This window comes from Suncus etruscus, chromosome 13, assembly GCF_024139225.1.
Source record: "Suncus etruscus isolate mSunEtr1 chromosome 13, mSunEtr1.pri.cur, whole genome shotgun sequence".
NCBI lineage: Eukaryota > Metazoa > Chordata > Mammalia > Eulipotyphla > Soricidae > Suncus > Suncus etruscus.
Genome location: NC_064860.1, coordinates 55,820,523 through 55,843,908, shown reverse-complemented (window position 1 = coordinate 55,843,908; position 23,386 = coordinate 55,820,523). Strand labels below are relative to the sequence as shown.

Here is a 23,386-nt window from a genome sequence, read left to right as displayed (position 1 = left end):
CATGTATAAAATAGACAAGAATGACAAAAGTAATTCAGGGAAAATTTCCTTTTATGATTCTTCTGATTCATTGCATTTCTAGAAAAGAAGCTAACTTCTTCACTATTACTGTTTTACCTCTGCTTTAATTTTAGCTCATTTGTCCTTCATATAGCTACTTTATAGTTCTTCTGGTTTTGCCCCTATTGATGGTGCAAACATTTTTGATACTTACCAGGGTTCCATATTAGGTTGCAGTACTTGACCATGGTATCTGTCAGGAATCACACTCTATTAGTTATAGTGAACAAGAACAATCTGGTGTTTGTACAGGTTCATGGTGTCACTTATTATTACAAAAGTTTACTGTCACTCACAGGCCAATCAATTAAAAGAGCACTGTTGGCACCAAGTATGTAAGTCAGAAATGTCTTTTTCCATTTTGTTCAACACGGTAACAAGATAATTCTTGTCTACACTGGTTTTTAGGAAGAGAGAGAAAGAGGTGAAGCAGGAATGCATTAGTTTAAAAAATTGGATTGCAGCCTGAATAGATGCCAGAAAAATCAATAAAACACCCAACCGATGGTTCAAAAAGACATTCTCTATCTTATCCTCAAACCTAAGCAAATTCCTTGTTGGAGGAAGGATAGGGTAATGAAAACTGCCCTTTAGACATTTGGTTAAAGGGGAATGTATGTCCTTGCAGTGATGTCTTAGTCAAGAGACTTTGCAGGTTTTCTTTATTGTTCTTGTTTTTTTTTTTGTTTGTTTTTGTTTTTTTTCAGCCACACCCATTTGATGCTCAGGGGTTACTCCTGGCTAAGCGCTCAGAAATTGCCCCTGGCTTAGGGGGACCATATGGGACGCCGGGGGATCGAACCCTGGTCCTTCCATGGCTAGCGCTTGCAAGGCAGACACCTTACCTCTAGTGCCACCTCGCTGGCCCGTCTTTAGCCTTCTTTTATATTCTTTTGCTCTTACTTTCCTTGGACAATAAGGATTCACAAATATGTTTACCAGAATAAATAACTTTTATTTGTGGTGCACACATGCACCTGGCACTGGTGTTACTGGAACTCAGTTCTGGAATGAGGAATCAATGATCACAAAACAAAAGGTCGAGATGCTGGAATTGCACGTGCAATACCTGTGGCAGTGCCTGAAATAGAAGTAATAGCCATTTTTTATTTCAATGGCTAGTGCTAGCCAGCAAATAACCTCCTGGACCCTCAGGTTTTTAGAAGTTTATATTTACTAAAAAGTATCATAACCTAAGGTACTCATTGATCCAGAAATACTGTACATAATAAACCATATACAAAAATATTTATTAACACATTTAAAAATAATGGCTAAAGTGAAATATCTACTAAGGATTTACTGTAGTTCCATATATCTTAATTTTATTACTATATTCCAAATATCTTAATTTTATTTTACTGTGTAAGTCATGTTTGCTAATCTTAGCATCTATCTTCCAAACTAATAAAATTTTAATCAAAGAAAGATATCTCAAATAGATAATGATTATGCTAATGAAAAAATCAGGTTTTCTTTCTAATTATGCATACCATCTCATTCCCTCTTTGTACCTTGCTCTCCTTTGTTCTCATTCACAAATACTCAAATTCATATATATCCAGAAGCTTTTTTAATAAAAAAAATAATGTTTTAATTATAAACAAAAATAGAAGAAAAGCTTTTTCATAAATAACTAAATTTTCTATGGAATAGTTTACTCTATTCACATGGTTATAAAATTTATTTGAATGTATTTAATTGAAGTTAGAAAATATGATTCAGTATGCAAATATGCATAATTCATATGCAAAAATACAAAAATTAAATTTCAATATATTAAATGACCTAAAGAGTACTTTATTTCTAATTCCCAAAGACTATTTATTACATTCTATTAAGTTATTGAGCTTGTTGTCTCCATTTCAATTTATTTTTTTTTCTTTCTTTTTATCTCTTCTTCCGTTTTGTGCTCTGTCATGTTTTTTATTTCAAGACCATGACTATTAGGTGGTGCCTATCTTTATTGCTGTAGTGCTCACTGGATATTTTATTTGATACTTCTTTTTATACTGTTGTGGTGTTTCACCTTCTTTTCCCCCCTCCTCTCTCAAACGAGGATGAGAGCCTCTAGATTCTAGAAGGACTCCGCCCATTTGAGGCGTATTTGATTTTTACCCCATTTTATTACTTTTCTCTTCTTCAAACAAAACCACATAACTTTAACTTTCTATTCCCGTCTCCCAATTAGAGGGGGAAATAATTGAGGTACCATGACAAAATAGTTGTAAGATCACTAAGTAGAAAGCTAGCCACAGAGGGGACCACTCAATCTAGCAGCCCCGGGAATGAGGGTGGAGGATATGGGAGGCAGAACAGGAACGGTGGTGGAGGGAGAACAGTGGTGGAATTCCCCTGATTCAATGTTAATATGTACCTAAAATATTACTATGAACGATATGTAAGCCACTATGATTAAAATAAGAATTATAAAAAAATTAAAAATTAAAAAAAAGTTATTCCAAAGAGAGTTTTTCTATCTTTGTTATTTTTGTTTTTTCTTAGATGTACCATCTAGTCCCTATGGGGTGAAGGTTATAGAACTGTCACAGACCATGGCTAAGGTTTCTTTCAACAAGCCTGACTCCCATGGTGGAGTTCCCATTCATCACTATCAAGTGGATGTCAAAGAAGTGACATCAGAGACGTGGAAGATAGTACGCTCCCATGGAGTTCAAAGTGAGTGAATAACTTCAAGGTTCACTGATTAAATGTATTTGAATTTGAATATCATCTGTGATTAGCTTTCCTTTTTCTTTCATGATTTTCTTTTAATGAAGTGTGTTGGGCATACTTTATTTAAATAGAGTCATCATTTTTCCATCAAAGTAAAGTTAGAAGAATTGAACATTTAAAGTTCAAATCTTAGTGAAAAATGTTTCTCTATACTTCTGTTGTGATATACACCATTTAAAAACAAAGTAGAAAACAACACTAAATAGAAACAGTTTTTGAATACAGAGATCTTATTAGCGTTTATCACAATTGTTGTTGAGTTAGTAACATAAAAGTTCTTTTGGGTAATGAACAGAATTCACTACCTGAAATCATGATATATTATATATATTGAATTATTAATCTATATATATGAAAATCATATAACACTTTAAAATTCCTTCAAAATATATAAAGAACTTTTGTAAATTCTTAATGCAATTTTTAAGAAATAGATATATTATTCTGGTATATTATATTTGGTGGTTGAATATTCTAAAGTTTGATTTTAATTGTGAATATATATATATATATATATATATTTCTATCCATAAGTATGAAAGTTTCATTGTTAGCCTAGATGTCATATTAAAATTTTAAAGTCTTCCTAGACAAATTGTATCTTCATATATTAATTCAAAGTTGTTTTCTGAAAAACTAAATTCTTTAAAATGTTATTTTAATTAACAACATTAAACGGTACTTTTAATTTTAATATTTGCAGATTTTTTGCAACATAGAATCTAAACTTAATTCAAAAAATTTATTTATCTACCTCAATATAAGAATAATCCAAAAATGGTAAGAAATTACCAGAGTTGTACTCTTCCGGTTGTTACATATAGTATCAGTGAGTGGTCTAGTGTATTATAAAATATTGTAAGAAAATTATTGTTTCATAGTGCTCTTCTTTGGCTGCCTATTGATTGTGACTAATACATATGATACAAGGATTAAATAAAAGTAAGTATTTTCTTATAAGGAAAATAAGGTGCTTGCTTTAGGGGAACAGAGAGAAAAAAGAGAAGAGAAATGAGAAGAACTCTTTCTTTTGATAATTTGAGCACATAAAGGGTTATCAGAGTTCACAAACTGATAAGATTAACTTCTAAATATTTCACTTTCAAATATTATAGCATTAGAGTTTTAGATGTGATTATATATATATATATATATATATATATATATAAAGACAAAACTCAGTTCATTTCAATTTCCTACATATTCTATTTCAGTAACTGTTTTAAGAACTGAAAATAAGATAAGTCAATAATTGTTGGCCACAAACTGAAGAATTTAGTGGTATCAGACCTGAAAATAGTCAATATATCTTGACCACATACTGATATATTTGGTGATACCAATATCCTCTGTTTTGCAGGGGACTATTCAATAAAAGAAAAAACTCAGAGCATAAAAGTTAGTAATTTATTCTTAAAGTTATATGGATGAAGGAAACTAAAATTCAAATTAAAAAAAAAAATCTGGTGCTATGACTCAAAAGTAGTTTTTTCTCTGGTAGAGCAAATGGAACAAAAATCTCTGACTTAGCGAGTAAGACATAGATACATACTTCAATATGCATATGTGTTTCTTTTTCTTTTCTTTTTTTTTTTTGGGGGGGGACACCCTGTGACACTCAGGGGTTACTCTGGCTATACGGTCATAAATAGCTAATGGCTTGAGGGACCATATGGGACGCTGGGGTATCTAACCACAGTCCATCCTAAGTTAGACACTTGCAAGGGAAACTCTTACGCTGTCATTGTTCCTGCCCCTGTATGTGTGTTTCTAACTTTACTGTGCATTTCAGTTAAGTAGGATGAGGTAACAAAGATAACTTAGGGGAAATTTGATCTGTTCAAATAAAGAATAAGATATTATATAATTCAATCTCATTGTTTTTGCATAGCTCCTTAATGTGGTAATATCAGAAGAGAGAAAAAGAGAAGGGAAGAGGTAGAGACACAACTGTACAGGGATGGAGGGTGCAGTTAAACAAAGGGAGTTATGTGAATGGCTGCTGGTTTGCATTGTGTTTTGATAGGCAAAGATAGAAATCTAGATAATTTGATAAATTATTTGATAAGGGATCTAAACCAGTCCATAATTTGCTAAGAAGTGGCTTTATTTTATGGCAACATAGAATTGTTTGGAGCAGTAGACAAATTTTAGTGATAGATTAACAAGTATTATGTTCAGTTTTATAACTGGATGTGCATTGACTATTTTGATTTTCCCAAAGTTTCTTTTTGGAGAGGTGGAGATAATATCAAAGTTAAGGTACACTTTTGGCATACAGTTGATCAATTGGTCTCCCCAGTATCTTCTGTGCAGCCCAAGAGGTCTCCAAACACTGCGAGTCGCCTGGCACTACAATCATTCTTCCAGCCCCAAAACATTTGACCATTGCAATAATCAAAAGGTACAGGACCAGAGTGATAGCACAGTAGGTAGGTCGTTTTTCTTGCTTGCGTCTGACCAGAATTCGATTTGTGGAATTGCAAATGGTCCACAGAGCATTCCAGGAGGATTGGGTAATTTTGTTTGTTTGGGGGCCACAAATGGTGGGGCTCAGATCTTATTCCTGGACAATAGCCGGGATCATTCCTAATAAGGTTGGTGAGAACAAGAGGAAACTAAGGATCAAATTAAGATTGTCTGTGTGCAAGAAACATATTCTACATATTGTACATTGCTGAGAAATAGACCCTGTAATATAATTTAGCATAAAAAGTTATATGTTTTGGGGCTGGAATGGTGGCACAGGCAGTAGGGTGTTTGCCTTGCACACACTAACTTAGGACAGAGCACGGTTCAATCCCCCAGCGTCCTATATTGTCTTCCAAGTCAGGAGTAATTTCTGAGCTCATAACAAGGAGTATCTCCTGAGTGGACTGGGTGTGGCCAAAAAAAAAAACAAAAAAATTATATATTTTTATATTGGTATTGATTATTATAAATAACTTGCTAATAGATCCTATTATTTTTTCTGCAAACTGTATACTTAGTTCTATGGTTAGGTTGACATAAATACTGATACCTATTAGAATATATTTTTCAAGAGTTTGCAAAATCATCTTTATTGCTGTCACTAATTGATATAAAATCATTTTTAAATATGAAGACTTGTGAATATATTAATATGAAAATACTCAACTATTAAAATATAAAATTCGAATCATCTGACATTTAATTTCTAGTGAAAAACATGTGTATCACAGGTGTAGACAGACTGACTAGGAGAGCTACATGACATATTCATGAGGTATCATTTAACTAACACTTGTAAGGGTATTCCGCACACCCCATTAGGCACAAGTGAAGGGAGAATAATAATCTTGCAAAACAAGTGCTCATCTTTCCTCCTCAAAATAATGAGAATTAGTATTTTTAAATATAAAGTTATTTTTAACAGAATATAAACATTTCTTCTAATAGCGTCTTCTCATCTAAGAAATGTTTAGCTAGTTTGAATTATACATGGATTTCTTTTCAACTTTTTCAAAATTAGTGTATTATCTGCTTTATTTGATCCTAAAGTCACATTGGAAGAATGAAGTTTTTGGTTTTTTAAATGTAGTTAGTCAAATCTGGCAGTGCTCAGGGGTGACCCCTGGATCTATGCTCAGGGATCAGTCCTAGCAGTGGCTGGGATAGCATATGGGATGGCAGGAATTGAACAGAGTTAGCTGTTCTCAAGACAGGTGACTTATTCACCGTGCTATCATGCCATCTGCAGATATGGTAGAATTTATATTTGTTATTCAAACAAGGGAGATCATTTTCTAAGTTTGACTTTTAGTAGGAACAACTCTTACTGTTTCAATTTTCAGTAATCAAAGAATGCAAAACTGTCATAATATGAAAGTAACTACTCTGCTGAATATTTTATCAAACAGCTCCAATATTTAATAGAAGCAAGAGTTTTTATTGAAACTTACATAGAAAAATATGGGAAGAAAAGGTATTCAAGAGAGAACATAGAATTCTACAGAATGGAAAAATCAAGCCAAAATACACAAAGACAGGCAAGATATATGGACAAGTAGGTAGGGGTTGAAGAGCCTACAATAAACTTTTTATAACAGTTTTGACCATTTTAGATTCCATTTAGAAGTAGAACCTTGTGATATTTCTCCTTCTGAATCTGGCTCTCAAAATATCTATTGGCATGAAATAGTGTTTTTTTAAGAGTATCTACAATTTTATCTTCACTTCAGTATTATTTTCAATATCTAAGACATAAAAAAATTTATTGATATAAAGAAAATGTAAATGTAGTATATATGTCTACCTGTGCATGTATGTATATGAATATTAGCTTTTATGTATACACATATAGACATTTATTTTGTATATGTATATATGCACATGTCTGAATATGTATTTTTCCAACAGAATTACTTACCTATAATCTAAAACAAATGAACACCTCTTTCCCCACACTTTAAAGGTTAATATACTATTTGTTTAAGCTGTTTTTTTGATCATGTTGTTCTGCAATGATACTAATGTTATTTTAATATTTTCCATGCTGCTGCTACACCACCAGATGGCAGAGCTAATTCTTCCACTATCCCAAATTAAATTCCTTTCATATCCATCAGCATCATTTCAGTATCATTTTCTTGTCATGATTTGCAGAAATTGTTATGATTTCATCTTTTCTAATGGCTAGTAGTATTCCTATGTGTAAACATACCATACATTTTTATTTACTCATCCGTTACTGTGCATTTATTTTGTTTCTTGATCTTGGGTATTATAAATATTGCTGGGATTAACATGTGTATGCCTATGTCCCTATTTTTGTGACATTAATAAAATGAGTCTTCATTAATTACAAAGTCATTCATGACTGGATTTCAAACATAAAATGCTCCAGCACAGTCCCTTTGCCAATGTTCATTTCCGGGTCTCAGGGTCCCCAGTTCATATTTCTCCTCCTTTGACTGCCTTTTTTAAATGTCCTTTTCAATAAAAGTTTTTCTTTCATAACTTAAAATTTAATAAGAATAAACTCTATGCCTTCCATCACTGTATACTTTCCACTCATTTTATTATAGTCAAAGTTTTAGAAATGGTCTAGAAAGATATTTATAAATAATTTTAGATCAAATATATACTAAAATTCTGAAATATATCAGTGTCTTTTAGAACTAAGTCAATTTTATTTACTCTGTCATTTGTAATTTTACCTTAGAATTGCAAAATCAAATTTCATAATCAAATCTAGCTATACTTTCATTAACCTCTGTTTTGTCTGTCAATTCTTAATCTATTATTTTATTGATTTTATTATTTATACAACTGTTACATATTTTATTTTCTATTTTATATTTTCAATCTTTCACTTTCTAATCTATATGCAGTTTTTATCTGCCTAATTATCACAATATTAATGAGTTTTCAACATTATATTTTCCCCTTGTTATATTTTCAATGATTGAGTCTTGGACTTTCTTGTAGTTATTTTAATTATATTTTCTATTATTTGCACTGAAAACATGTCTTAAGTGTTGGGTGAGCCTTACTGGATGATATTTTCATGTGAAATGAGACTAAGACTAAGTTGTTTTAGTAAAAGTGGATAAATATAATAAGCCTTGTGATCAGATGGATTTTAATGCAGTGTTCTGCAAAGGTCTGACAAATGTCACCACTTCTGGATATCTTTCTTGGAAGTAATTTTGTTATTCTCAGTACAGTTAGCCACTAAGATGCTATAGATTGTGTCATATATCTCCTGACATAAAATTCCACCATTCCTCTTATATAGAATCCCAGACTCCAAAGCTCCTTTTATCCAATTTAACCAATAATAGAACTTCGATCTTTCGTTAAGGTGAGAGAGAAATTCGTCTTCCCTTAAAGCTAAGAAGAGAATATTGTGGTACAATTTTTAAAGTGTGGGATGATCATTTCATTTTACCTCATATCTGTTTTGCTTTGGACTTTCAACCTGAGATGTTCCTGAATTCTATAAGGCTAACCAGAAATATTTTTATTAAATGCTATTTCTGTATTTGGGAGTTATAAAATTTAAAACACAGATTTATTAATTTAAGCTAGTTTTGTAATAAATTTTTATCTAAATAATGAAAATTATTGTGCTCAAAAATTAATATTATGCTTCTAATACAATGAATGTTAGTTTATAGAAATAAAATTATTTTTGTTGTGTGATTTGTAGGAAAGAATTTTACTATTTATCTTAAAATGATTAATTTCATATAAACTTATGCAAATTTAAACAAAAAGAAAAATGTATTACGTAAGAGTTTTTTCAGGCAATAAGTGAACAGCAAGGACCATTGTATGTGAATACAAAGATTACATGTACCTATATTATAGCCCAATTATTGATTACATAGATCACATAAATGATATTGCCAGTAACAAACTTTTAAATTATTTAATATGGCAGCCTTACTTAATTTTGAACCTGTGTGCATCATACAACAAAACCTACTTGAATCTACAATATATTTAACTAAATATACTTAGCACTTCATTGAGAAACATGATATTTGTCATTCATTTCATTTTTGTGTTTCGAAAAATTCCAGTTAGTATACAAAAGATTTCAGTTTATTCAACAATTTTTACACTTTAAGAGGAAGTTCAATATACATGATGCTACTTTATAAGTTGAATATAAAAATATAATTGACAATATTTATTCATTTCTTAATATTGTTAAAATATAGCAAAGTGATAAACTATTCTGAAATAGTTATCAAACACTAATTATGTACATAATTGTCTTCAGAGACATTTTGTTAAATTTATTGACTATAAATGTCTCCGTCAATTATCATTGAGTATAAAACCTTTAGCTCTTATCAGTAATTAAAGAAAAATGAAATGCTCAAGAAAAGAGATAGCAGAAAAGGTGCTTGACTTGTATTAATGATCACTGTTACCATCTATAATACCATAAGTGACCCTTTAGCACATAACTAGAACTAAGGCCTTAGCCTTCCTAGGTGTATCTCCCCAAAGAAATAAATAGAAAACATCTAATTTTAAGTTGTGGGACCTGGATGATAGTATAGCAATGATGTAGGTAGGGCACTGACCTACACAGTGTATGCAGAATTTGGCGCCATACCCAAGTTCAATCCTCAGCATTACATTTGATCCTCTGAGCCCCTAAAGGAGTGATACCTCTGCACAGAGCCAGGAGTAAGTCCAGGACATCACTGGGTGTGACTTAAACTAAACAAACAAAAACAAGTGATTATTCAGAGCACAGAATTAAAATATTATAGATAAGAATCATGATTCAAGTAGATTAGAGTATGTCATGCAAATTATTGCTTTTAAGATTTAAGCCATCTAATAATGTCCCTTGGGGGGTCAGAGTGATAGAATAGTGGGTTGATCATTTGCCTTGCATGCAGCTGACTCAGATTTAATCTCTGGCATCCTATATGGTCTCCTGAGGCTGCGTGGAGTAATTTCTGAGTGCGGAGTCTAGAGTAATCCCTGAGCACCATCAGGCATGGAATAAATACTTCCTCCCACAGAAATAATTTCTGAAATTGTGATTTCCCAAAATTTGGAAGAAAATTTGTTGATATGTGGTGTTATTAAGTTAGTGAAAAAAATAATTGCAGATGGGCCAGAGCAGTGGTGCAAGAGGTAGGACGTTTGCCTTGCAAGTAGATAACCTAGGATGGACCACAGTTTGATCCCCCTGTGTCCCATATGGTCCCCCAATCAGGGCAATTTCCGAGTACATAGCCAGGAGTAACTCCTGAGCATCACCGGGTGTGGCTCAAAAAACAAAAAAAATAATAAATAATTGAAGCAGTTTAATATTACCTTAATTTTAAAAAATATGTTCAGACATGCAAATATTAGATGTATTTGTACAGAGAAAGATATTTCTCCAATGACATAAAAACATCCTCATACTTGAAGTGTTTCTGCTTACCTACTTTCCTGACCAAGTGAAGTTTGTATAACTATAAAATAAGTTTTATTTTCTATGTGTTTCTTCTATAATAAGTTTTATTTTCTGTGCTTTTCTTCTTCTAAAAATACATATTTCAATTTATGTTGTTTGGTGATATTATGATAAGCAAAAATATTATGGTCAATAAAATGATTTTATGTTGTAGCAAATGTCATATGATAATTACTGTGTATTTCAATTGCTGTACTGTACCAGGTTTTATAGATACTTTCACTACCAGTTATGATGATCTAGGTCTATTATGATACTAGTTTGTATTTTAAGCAAATAATAAGATATTGTCCTTTTCTGTTATAGTTAACATAGCTGTTTCACTGTAGAATCTGTTATTGGTATTTCTCTTTTTTGATTTGAGATTCTGAGGAGTTTAACGATGTTATAACATTTTAAGTTGCATTCAGTGATTTTTATACATGTCCTTTAATACATTTTATTTATACTTTTCTGGTTATGAAACAGATTTCTTTTTATATTACTCATATTGACTACTTTGGAGTCAATTAAAATAATCATTGGCTAATGTTAGCTCTAAACTACTTCACATTTTTAAATCTTAGTATGCAACAATCCTTTTAAAAGATATCTTACAAGAAATATTTCTCATGATTACACCATTTCCAACATAAATGAAGAAAATCACTATAATTTTTGAATGGCTGTATTTCAGAGAGTAAAAGAATAATTGACCATAAAAATTTTGTGTTAAATATAAGCACATTAAACTCTTATGAATTTCAAAGACATGGGAAAGTAATCTGAGCTAAGCCCATATTTTCAGTGAAAATCATTTATTTTAATTTACATATAAATGGAATTTAGCTTACATGAATGTAGAAAAAGAGACGTATATGGTAAATTTGAAATAAAGATATCTTCAAGTCTTTTGGCTGTGTTCATAAAAATAGCTATTTTAAAGAAAATACTATATAAAACTGCAGTCTTAATGAATTTAAACTCTACAGATCAAAGTTCTTAGAGAGTGGAATGAAGTGCATAAGTGAGAGAATTGGCCAAATAACTCTTTGAACTAAAATCACTTGCCTGATAAATACTTCATCAAATTTAAATGTATAAAGACACAATATGTCTATAATTCTATTTTTGTCCTGGTCTTTGCCATACTGATAAAATTTCTATGAAGAGAATGGAAACATTTATCAAATAAAATTAGTGAGCTTTTCTATTTATATATAGTATTATGTGCCAAAGAGATAAATAACATCAATAAGAAAGACTAATGCATATAGTAAAGATGTTTGGGGTTGTGAAACATGAGTTATGCATATTTCATAAATACTTTAATATTAATTCATGGGAGAACAAAAGTATTTTTAATGCATTAGAAAAAATATAGTCTTAATATTTAAGAATGCACTTTTCTGGATAACTCCCTTTGTAATTGTTACTTTTATTAGAATATAGCTTCGATTATTCTACTTTTTTTTTAATAATTTTTATTGTGACCAAAGTGAATTAAAATCTTTCACAGTAATATTTAAGGTACATATTGACAATGAATTAGATCCATTTCCACCACCAGTGTTGCCCTCCCTCCACTCCTGTTTCCAGCATGCTTCCCATCCCTCCCCACTTTGCCTTCTAGACTGCTAGCGTAACAGGTCCCTTTTGTGTCTAGCTTGTTGTAGATTGGGTATAGATTTTGTTGTCGTTGACTTTGGGTTTGGTGTTTAGGTCTGATAATTCTTTATTTTTACTCAATATTTTTACTGAATGACTGTTTGCTCCTGGTACCATTCATTTCCCTCCTCAATTTATTTATAAATTATAAATAAATAAATAAATAATAAATAATTTATAAATTATAAATATTTATAATATTTATAAACTTAAATTTTCTTAAATCTTTTGGGCTGTCCATTCTATTGTTTCTTTAATTCTTTGAACATCTGTAACATTTCCTTGCTTAAGTTGTCATCAGAGATGTTATGTAGTTGGTAGATACTGGCTGGGTGTTCAGAACTAGCATTTTTCATCACAATGTGTGGTGAGGTTGTGCGTTATTTTCCTCTTCTAAACTTTTATTTTTTTGGTTTTTTGGGCCACACCTGTTTGATGCTCAGGGGTTATTTCTGGCTAAGCGCCCAGAAATTGCCCCTGGCTTGGGGGGACCATATGGGTGCCTGGGGATCGAACCGCGGTCTTCCTTGGCTAGCACTTGCAAGGCAGACACCTTACCTCTAGCGCCACCTTGCCGGCCCCACCTCTTATAAACTTAATGTATGATACTTTTCTTTTATTTTTTAATTAATTTTTTATTTTTAATTATGAGAACAATGATGCAAAGAGGAGAAGGTAAAGTTACAGTGAAAGGACAATCGCCCATAAACATAGTTCTCAGAAGAAATCCCCTTGCTGACGCCTAAATATTGAACTTACAGTCAAAGAACATTAAGAAAAATAAGGCAGAACCCTTATACAATTACTTTGTCCACAAGTCCCCATATTGTAGTACATTATAACATTTCTTAGCAGTATACAAAGGAATCTAAAGCCATGAGATTTATGTGACTCCTTAAACATTGAAGGCATAGTTTTTTTTATATTTTCATGCACATGCATATTAGTTTAAGTTAACATCAAAAGTTTAAGAGGTTTTATTTTTTTAAGGGTTAGTCAGAAGAGCACAGTAAAAAACGGTGTTAGAGTGGCAAATATTGTTTGCATAGGCCCACCAAAATATGGGGGACATGGAAAGGAAAAGCCTTGGTCTAAATACAAGGAGACCCTACCCCTGAAGTTTCCTGGCATAAGACCAACTCTAGGCTCCAGGCAAACTAGTTTATTCAATCCAAGTCATTGTCTGTAGTGCCAATACAGTTCTATTTTTCACGCAGTCTCTATTGTTGGCATCAGGTTTCTGTATTAAAGATCCTGGAATTTGCACATCCTACATTGAAGTCAGGCTGGTGTGGAGTATCCTCTAGTTTCGTCTCACAATACATAAAGCCCTGTCCAGTAAGCAGGTCATTGTTGTTGTTAAGTCTTCTCAGTGTTAAGGGAAGTCTCTTTTGAGTAGATCGATGTTAGAGCAGCAGTAGGGTCTTCCCTGGTAGAGGATTGCCTCCAGGTGATGTTATAGACAATCTTGGATGTTTCGTAGATGTCTTCCCTAGATCAGGGGTGAATGGAGAATGCCCATTCTTCTGAGGCCTGTGCCAGTTTTTTATGTCAATGTTCAGGGTGTAAGGTCCCATTGCACTATCAGGTTCCCATCTCTATTAGATATGAACTTATTTGTATGTACAGTATTTTCTCATTTTAGTGTGCCTATGCAAACAAGAAATAAAGCTACGTGGCGTTATCAGAGTATATGGGGGCATAAGAACACATCCAACAATACCCATGACTTGGTTCAAATATAAGCATTAAACTGAGGGACTCTTTCACCAGATTCCCTATTGAACAGTTCACAAAGAGAAGAAAAGATAAAAAAGTGGGGGGGATCGTCACTGTATAAGAAAATATTCAGCAAATGTTATAGCTGTCAAAGAAAACACACATACAATGTTGAAAAGACACATGTGTCCTTTTTATGCCTTTTGGAATAGTTGGGTGGGTGTTAACTCCAGGGCACCACTTTAGTCTGTGACTTAGGACTCTACAGTACTTAAGTTAAAAAGGGTAGTTGTGAGTAATGATGATAGGGGATAAGAGAGTTAAAGAGAAAAATGATCGTTTGTAGGTGTGTGTGAAAGGGCAGAGTACAAAATGGACATTCTACATATATAAAAACATAATTCAATGATAGTGAGTATTATTAATGTATCTTGTGCTTTGAAAATATAGACTGGTAAAAGATTACCAGTGAATGGTTCAAGAAGCTGGGAGGCTGGAAGTTCAGAGCCCCCACCCAGACCTTCCCTAAGGGGGAAAGCCTAGGGTACCTTCAAGCTCCGCCAAAGGACCCACCTCGCTGGCTTGCCCAGGTATGTGGCATGGGGAAGCCCTGGAGATCTGGAGCAAGGTTAGATAGAGGGGTGCTGTGGTCACCCAAGTCCCCCACCCCCCTAGGCCTGGTTAAGAAGGCCTCTGGCATGGCGGAGGCCTGCCGAACCCCATGCTGCTAGAGACTCCTGGTTCCCAGGAAGAAAGGATGTATGATACTTTGCTTAAGTGTTCTGGTGCAGCTCCACAACACCGGAAGAAATACACACCCACAGAGTAAAGTGAAGCTGCTGTGTTCTTGCTGCTCTCATACCTCAAATGAGTTCAAACAGGTTTTTTCCACCAAACACTGCCTACATTCAACATGCAGCTGCATCTTGGTTTGTGTTGATGTACCAAAGGTTTGATTCCAGCTGTTAATCCAATCTCTGGCCTCTGGTAATGCTGCCCCCATTGCTCCCATCCACTCAGTTGGGTTCAACTCTTCTTTTTGATACTGTGTGATTTGTACTATAGCCAATAAAAGGTAACAAGGCCTACAACTGTATCCTTCTTTCAGCACCCAGATCGTGTCCCTATTAATTAGCTCCAGTTCTCATTGTCGCAGTGGACAGTTGACCATCCTCAATGAAATCTTTATTCTTTCTGATAACCTTCCTACAATGGACCAGTCTCCTGATCCTCATCTATTTTCTCTGGTTATTATGGACAAACTATCTTTTATTTTTCTTTCCCCCCAAAATGAGTGAGATCATTTTATGTCTATTTCTTATAAGTAATCTATGTTAATAGTATTAACTTTTTTTTACAATTAGTAAGCTGTTTTTGTTGCTTTCTTTTCTAAAGGATAAGTGTTTTAAAAAATACAGTAGTAACAGTGTGAAAGTGGCAATCACCATTGTTTGCATAGGCCCAGCAAAATATAGGGAAAACGAAAAAAAAAAGCCTTGACCTTATTACAAATAGGCCTCACTCCTGAAGTACTCTGGCATAAGACCTACTCTGGGCTCTAGCATACCAGGCTGCTCAACCTCTGAGTCATTCTCCTTTGTCCCCATGAAACTTTTTCACACATTCGCTGTTGTTGGTGTCAGGTTCCTGTAGTTAGAATCTGTTTTCTGTGCATTTCCTTTATCTAGTCAGCTTTATGTGAAGCATCCTCTAGTTTCACTTCACCATTAGATAAGGAGACACCTGCCCTGAAAGCAGGTTGTTGCTGTTGCTAAGACGTCTGGGTGTTAAGAGAGCACTCTTTGGAGTTAGTGAATGCCAGAGCAGTGGTAGGGTCTTCTCTGGTAGAGGTTTAATTTCTGGTAATGTTATAGAAAATTGTGGTTGTTTTCATCGATAGTATCCATATTTCAGGGGTGTATAGGCAATGCCCATTCTTCTGAGGCTTGAGCCAAGTTATTATGCCAATGTTCAGGGTATAAGGCCTAACTACATTAGAAAAAAATTGTGTTCCCATCTCTGTTAGATAAGAACTTGTTTGCATAATGTAATATTTTCCCATTTTAATGTGCCTATGCAAAAGAAGAACAATGCCACAAAGTACTATTGGTACATCTGGGGGTCGAGGGAACAAGTCCAACATTCCCTGTAACTTGGTTCTAATGACTTCTATACAGAGAGACTTTTCTACCACAATTCCTTATTGAACAGATCCCAAAGGGAGAATAAATAAAAGAAAGAAACAAACAAACAAAAAAAGAAAACAGTGGGCAAAATCATCACTATATAAGAGGATATTCAAAAAGAGTTATTGATGTTAAGAGAATACATTTAAGATATACAAAGGAAATACACCTATCCCTTTTATGTCTATAGAAATAGTGTGTGTGGGAAAGGGTGAATCCGCATGTTGTTCTGTGATTTGGCCACCTGGAGGCTGCAAAGGACTCCCAGTAGTCCCATATCAGGAATTGTCTTTAGTGGAGGCTTCTCAGAAACTGAGTATGATAGCAAACACGTACACAGTGAAGGAAGGTGGAGGATAGGAGGCCTCTGGGAGTAGATTAATAGGACCAGAGTATTTCTTCTCATGGTGAGAGTCTATTTTTTCACTTTGGGAACTGAATTAGTTTTAAATTCAGTGAAAATTCCCTGTGAGATAAGCACCCTTGTTATTTTATACTGTATTTAAGAGCGAAGAATTTTAGAAGATTTCCATCACACCCTCTCTACATTTGTCAAAAATAACTCCCAACGTTATTGTACTAAATATTAGTTAATATACTGTGTATACATATCTATAATGCTATCTATAACTATAACTATACGTAACTATATGTAACATTATAGTGTAATATTATGATATTAAACACTATTATGAGATATTACTAGTGTTAATTATTTGGAATGAGATTGATTTTATCTTTGATGTTATAAGCATTTAAAATTTGGGGGAATATAAATATTTTCCTTTACATAGAAGCAAGCTCCAGGTTAATTAGGAAGTTTTAATATGTTGGCCAATACTAGTGTCCTACAGAAAGTATTGACACCACCGATTGGCATTGAGAGAAATTGTTGAAGAACTTGTTTCCACTTATTTTATATCTCTTACCTCATAGAGATAATTATTTATGCCTTTTTTAATGTTGACATCTCCTGTGATTTTTCTTTTTCCTGTGATTTCTTTTTCAACTTGGGGATTGGTTTACTAATGATAATACCTGATTAACAATTTTAGCTAGTAATTCTTTGCTTTGATTGTTCTCAGTAATTTTAAAGGCATCATGAGGCAGTACTGTAGGTAAGACCCTTACCTTGCATATGATTGAACCAGATTTAAAGACCAGCAAAACATACAGTACCTTATGCCCCATCAGGATTTCTCACTAATCCTAAAGTTAGTGGTAAGGCCTGAGACCATCAAGTGCAGATTAAAACCAATAAATAAATAAATTAAATTTAAAATTATTTTAAAAAACATCATTTTGTGCAGTAGTCACATATAGTGAATTTTTATATTGCAGATTTTTGAAGATGGATCATTTAGGGTCATAAAGGATCAAATGACATTTGTTTTCTAACTAAAGGTTACAATTTGTCATTAAAATACTTAACACACAAATAAAATACTAAGTGTATGGAGATTTTATTATGTGTTTATGCACTTGCATATACTGTTGGCTTGTGTGTAAATATCCATATTTGTGCTTTAATTTTCTCATGGCTATCTTTTATAAAATTGAATAAATTTCAATAATAATAATTTCCAACAATAAAATTTGAGAGCTTGAAGTCACTTTCTGTTAGTATCCTGTTTAGGACCAATGAACCTTATATATCATATAAAAATAAATTAATTACTTAATTCTAACTATTGCTTTTTAATAGATAAAATGTATTTATGTTGACAAAGTATATAGCTATTATCTGCTTCTAAATATCTGTGAATTATCACCATATCCAGAATAAAAGAAATAAGTTATTCTTAGCAATTTAGGGGTTTTTTTGTTTTATTTCTTTTTAAAAATTGCAGTTCGTGTAAGCATTCCTTAGGATTAATATTTGTAAATTTAACTTATTTAGAAAAAATGTGAATAAATACATTTTATAATTGAAAACAATGGTTGTGGAATTAACTTTAAGTTTTCCAAAGCAGAGAAATAATTAGACTTGAAAAAGTGGAGAGAGCAATTTTTTGTCGTCTAAAACTCAGATGTAATTATTCCCAATCAGTCCACCACTATATGAATCTTAATTCTATCTGCTACTGTCTCATTAAATTAAGGGAAGAATTTGCCGTATATGTGTTAATGACTTGAATGAGCATGGATAGTAAACTTGTTAAGTGTTATCTAGGGTATTTCTCAGTACAGGGAAACAAAAAAAAAAAAAAAAGAAAAAAGAAAAGAAAAAAACGAAAGCTTAGCATGCTTTCTAAAGTTGAAGCAATTTGATATATTTCACCTGAAAGCTAATCCTTCAATTTAATAGAATTCTTACACAGGAATGCAACAAGAATGTTGGATTTGTGGATCAAAGTGCCTAATCTTTCTGGAGTAGCATGATATGCCCTCTTCTTTGTGATATGTGATATTTTTATTCATGGAAATATTTGTCCTGTTTTCTCTGTTTTAACATTTTTATTGTTATTACAATATGCTCACTTTATCTTCAATGTACATGAAATTTAACAGTGACTAAATTACTAAGGATTTTTTTGAAGTGAAGTAGATAATTTATTCCTGTTAATTACTATGAGATACATATATTAAAATTTACATATCTAGAAATATTTGCATATTTATATATAGCTATGCTTACATTTTAATACAATTGGTTACTAACTTCATCATCTTTTTGACATGTTTTCTTGTATGAGATCTTTTATAAGTGATAGTCAGGAGACTTTGTTGAGCAGGTACTGCTTAGGCCCCACAATTCTGAGGTTACTAGGCATGGTGGAAATTCTTGGGACCTTCCAGATCACCTCCAACGGGGATCATGTTTTTCAAGTGCAGCCCCTTATGATGCTTGAGGGACCTGCTGGTGCTGGAAATTGAACCTTGGTCAGGCCTATTCTGGAAGTGAATCTTACCAACTTACTACCATGGCCCTTATGATTGAAATAATTCTTTACAACTCTTTATATTTGTGAGTATTATATTCACATGTGTAGGTTATAGAGTTTTAGCTACAAATATGATTAGTGAACAAAGAAGTTAAGTCTTTGTCATCAGGGTGTAGATACTCTATGGGAAAGTATGTACACTCTATAATTATACTGGAAAATAATAACAAATATAAAGAATAATGAGCAAAGCAAGGCAAGAAAATAGTATATGTCCTGAGGTGGTCTTTGAGGCAGTTGTAGAAAAAGTAGAATAAAGTGAGTGATGACACAAATGAAGGCAGTGTGTGATGACACTAGGGAAGCCTCAGGGAAGATTTATTAAGGGCAGAGGTTCACAGGAAGACATTTTTCACTATAATGGCATGACTAAGGGTCAAATTAAACAAAGTTATACTGGTAATATAGTCAAAGCCCAAATTCAGTAGAGAGTTTTTGACTGTGCAAAAGAATGTTTACTTTATTTTACTTTTTTGATTCTTTTGGGACATACCTCATGATGCTCAGGGCTACTGCTGGCTCTGAGTTCAGAGGACTATCTTGGGTGCCACAGATCAAATCCTGTCAGACTTATGCAAGGCCAGTACCCTTGCCACTATACTAAAAACTCTGGTTCCTGATTTTATTCTTAATGTCATAGAAAGTCATTGGAGTTCTATAAATACTTTGATTTAAGTTCTGTAGGTGAGGTTGCTTTCAAATAGTAAAGTACTTAAGGGTATGATATGAGTTATTTGTGATGAGTGAGAAACAATTTCGTATTGTCAATCTTCTATGAAACAACATTTTGACATTGTAAAAGTTAAAGTTATTTTGTAAATATATAGAACAGCCAGTGAATTAAATTAAAATATAAATTATTTGGGGATTTATTGACTAATGTTCTTCTACTTATTTGGTTTTCATTTTTATAAGTTTTTAAAATGTTAAATTCCTTTATAATTAATTTTTAATTATACCTTCGTGAATCAGTTTTAAGAAAATAAAAATAGTTTCTAGAAGATTATTTTGTTAGATTAATTTATGTTCACCAACAGGGGCCTTAAAATTTTGAAATAAAATGGATTTTTTTATAATGCTTAACTGTAGGATTGAAGCCTAATTATGTCTTCCTGTCTAGGGCTTCTATCAATATCCTACGAAAATTTGATTTTAAGATTAGAGGTCAGCAATCTATTTCTAGTACTCCAAATATTCACATTCAGGAAGTAAACGTTGCCTGTGCTAATAACAAAAGTATATTGGCATTACATTTTTATATATTAAGATAATCATTACAATGTCAAACTAAAAAATAACATATCATTTCATAAGATTTCATATCATTTCTGTGAAATTCTTTATGCATTTTTGTTTGTTTTTTGTTTGGTCAGACACCTGACTGTGTTCAGAGCTTACTCTTGGCTATATGATCAGAATCTTCAGGGAAGCAAGATGAGTATCTTTCCCTATTGTTCTATTATCTGGCTCTGAGTGTGCTGCTTTATAGTAATATTTTATTTTTTATCATAATTCATTATTTTTTAAATAATTTCTTCTGGTGATCATGATATACAGTTTAACTCTCCAACATGCTATTATCCCAATACTCTATGGCAGCTCGTAGCCATAAACACCTGTCATGCATGTTATATATGACTGTATTCAGAAGAATGTAAGTTACATCTTAAATTAAAAATATCTTGTTGACTCAAAATGTAGTAGTCTCATTCAAAATTTTTTAAATATTTTATTAAAAGCATACATGAGGGTAATCAATTCATATTTATTATGTGAACAGTTTATTATATACTTAAACTATAATTGATAAATATTTGATTTTAATAAATGTGGAAAATAAATAAATTAACTAGAAAATCAGGAACTATCCTGTTCTGGATGGTATAATAATAAATGTAGAGCAGGGGTCTCAAAATCATGGCCTGCAGGCTGTTTGCGGCCCTCCGTACAACATTTTGTGGCCCTGCCCTAGAGGAAACTTTTTTTGTTTTGTTTTGTTTTAGTTGTTTGGGTCACACCCCCCAATGTTCAAGGCTTACTACTGACTTTGCACTCAAGGATCATCCCGACTTTGCCTCCTGAGACCCCCAGATAAATTGAGTTTGAGACCCCTGATGTAAAGTATAGAATATTGTATATAATATGGTATATACTATCTTATGTACTATGTATATAGTGCATATTATTGATAATATATTTTATTATATACACTATGCATATATTTTATAAATGAATACGTATTATTTTATATTTATTTATTACATATAACTATGTATGATACAATATATTCATTCATATATATTCATATATATTTATTTACTATATATGACCTGAGCATATTTTCTATGTACTATATATGTACTATAATGTATATATAAATATTTATACTATGTATATATACATAGCAATATAGATAATATGTATAGAACATATATAATAAATGAATTCATAAAGAAATGTATCTTTAACTCTGAATTACACATGCATATATATATATATATATATTTTTACTAATTCTTCCCCCAATTTCAGTTAAAGTTTCATTGGATCATATACTTTTTGAGGAAATTTTATTTTCAATTTTCTAAGGAAGAGTTGAATAATATTAGTATAAATACTTTTGTTAAGTGTACAATATCAGCATGCAAAACCCAGTATTGCCATTATTCTTTTATGGTTATCTATAGACCCGTTTCCTTCTACTTCCTGTCCTTAGGTAAATTCAGTTTTCTCATCAAATTCAATTGTTTTATTTCTTAAGATATTATTTATGATTGGGATTATTTAGCATTGTTTTTCTATCTCTAATATATTTCATTTAGCATGATACACTTGTTTGTTGATAAATATTTTTGTACTTTCAATATATTTCTGTCTTTAATTGGAGTTCTTAAAATATATAGTAAGGTTAAATTATTCTGGCTATCATTTTATTTAGCATTCATTCCATTCACATTTAAAGTATTTACTGGCAAAATCTTTTTTCTGTTAATATGATCATTTGTGTGGAGGCACATACTATGGTGGGTGCTCTCATTTTGTGTAATGCTCCTCACACATTCTTTAGGTGCTCTGAAGAGTACATGATTAGTGTCAGAGATCAAACTCATTTCTTCCACATGCAAAGCAAGTACTCAGCTTGTTATGATATGGCTCTGACCCTATTTTGCTATAAAAAAGCCACACTTACTATGTGTGTGTGAGAGACCTAGGGACAATCCTGATGATGTTCAACTTACCAATCAGGTCCTGTGATTTAGCTCTGGCCCTGACTCTGTTATACATGATCTTAGTGGAACTTCATAGCTAACAGGGCTATGACTGCTGGTGATTGGGAGACTGAATTGCTAGAGATAAATTTTTACAATCATGTACATTTTTATACAGATGCTATATTTTATGAGCAATCTTTATTTCTTTTGCTATTTGACTTTTTAATGTCTATATTTGTGTATTTCAGTTTCCACATTAGTATCTTGTTTTGTTTACAGTCAATTTATAAATGAACTATTAAACCTCTTTTTCATTCTTTTGAATATATCCTGTGGTTGATTCGTAGTTAATATAAAGACTTAATTTAACATAAAATGTTATAACATTTCTCATTATATTAACGCTACCTCAACTTCAGTAGCATGTACACAATTGTACTTTTTCAGTCTATCTCATTTTTTTCATTGTTTTATAGTCTTGTATACATGGTTGCGACAAAATATATATTAAAGCATTCATAAGTGTATTATTATCTCAAATTTTATGAAAATGCAAATGAATATTATAAAGTGCTGATAATGCTATCCTTTTTATTATTACTTTAAACAGGTATAGATATTTTAATAGTGTAAAGACCAACTGTGAGTACACATATACAAGAATGTATTAATCTCTATACATTTATCTTTATTAAAACTTTATATTTCTTCACATCCTGTTAATACTGGCACAAAAATTTTTACAGCCCAGAACTCCTCTTAATAGTCCTTGCATGGAAAATCTTATAGTAAGAATATTCCTCAACTTTTACTCATCTAAAATTTTAATTGGTCTAATGGGTAGTTTGTGAAGTATAGAAATTTTCCTCATTTTAATAAAACAAGTAAGAGATCTCATGTCCTTTCAGTCTTCCTAAATTCTCA

General features: G+C 32.3%; 1 protein-coding gene across 2 annotated transcripts in view; it reads left to right on the top strand.

Annotated features, from left to right (window-relative positions):
• The window catches only part of NCAM2 (neural cell adhesion molecule 2), a 424,349-nt gene that overhangs the window by 329,806 nt on the left and 71,157 nt on the right, over positions 1-23,386 (top strand). For both annotated transcript variants that reach the window (XM_049785726.1, XM_049785727.1), the window contains exon 12: positions 2,566-2,739. In XM_049785726.1, coding sequence (XP_049641683.1) covers positions 2,566-2,739 — 174 coding nt within the window. The remainder of the gene's footprint in view (positions 1-2,565; positions 2,740-23,386) is intronic.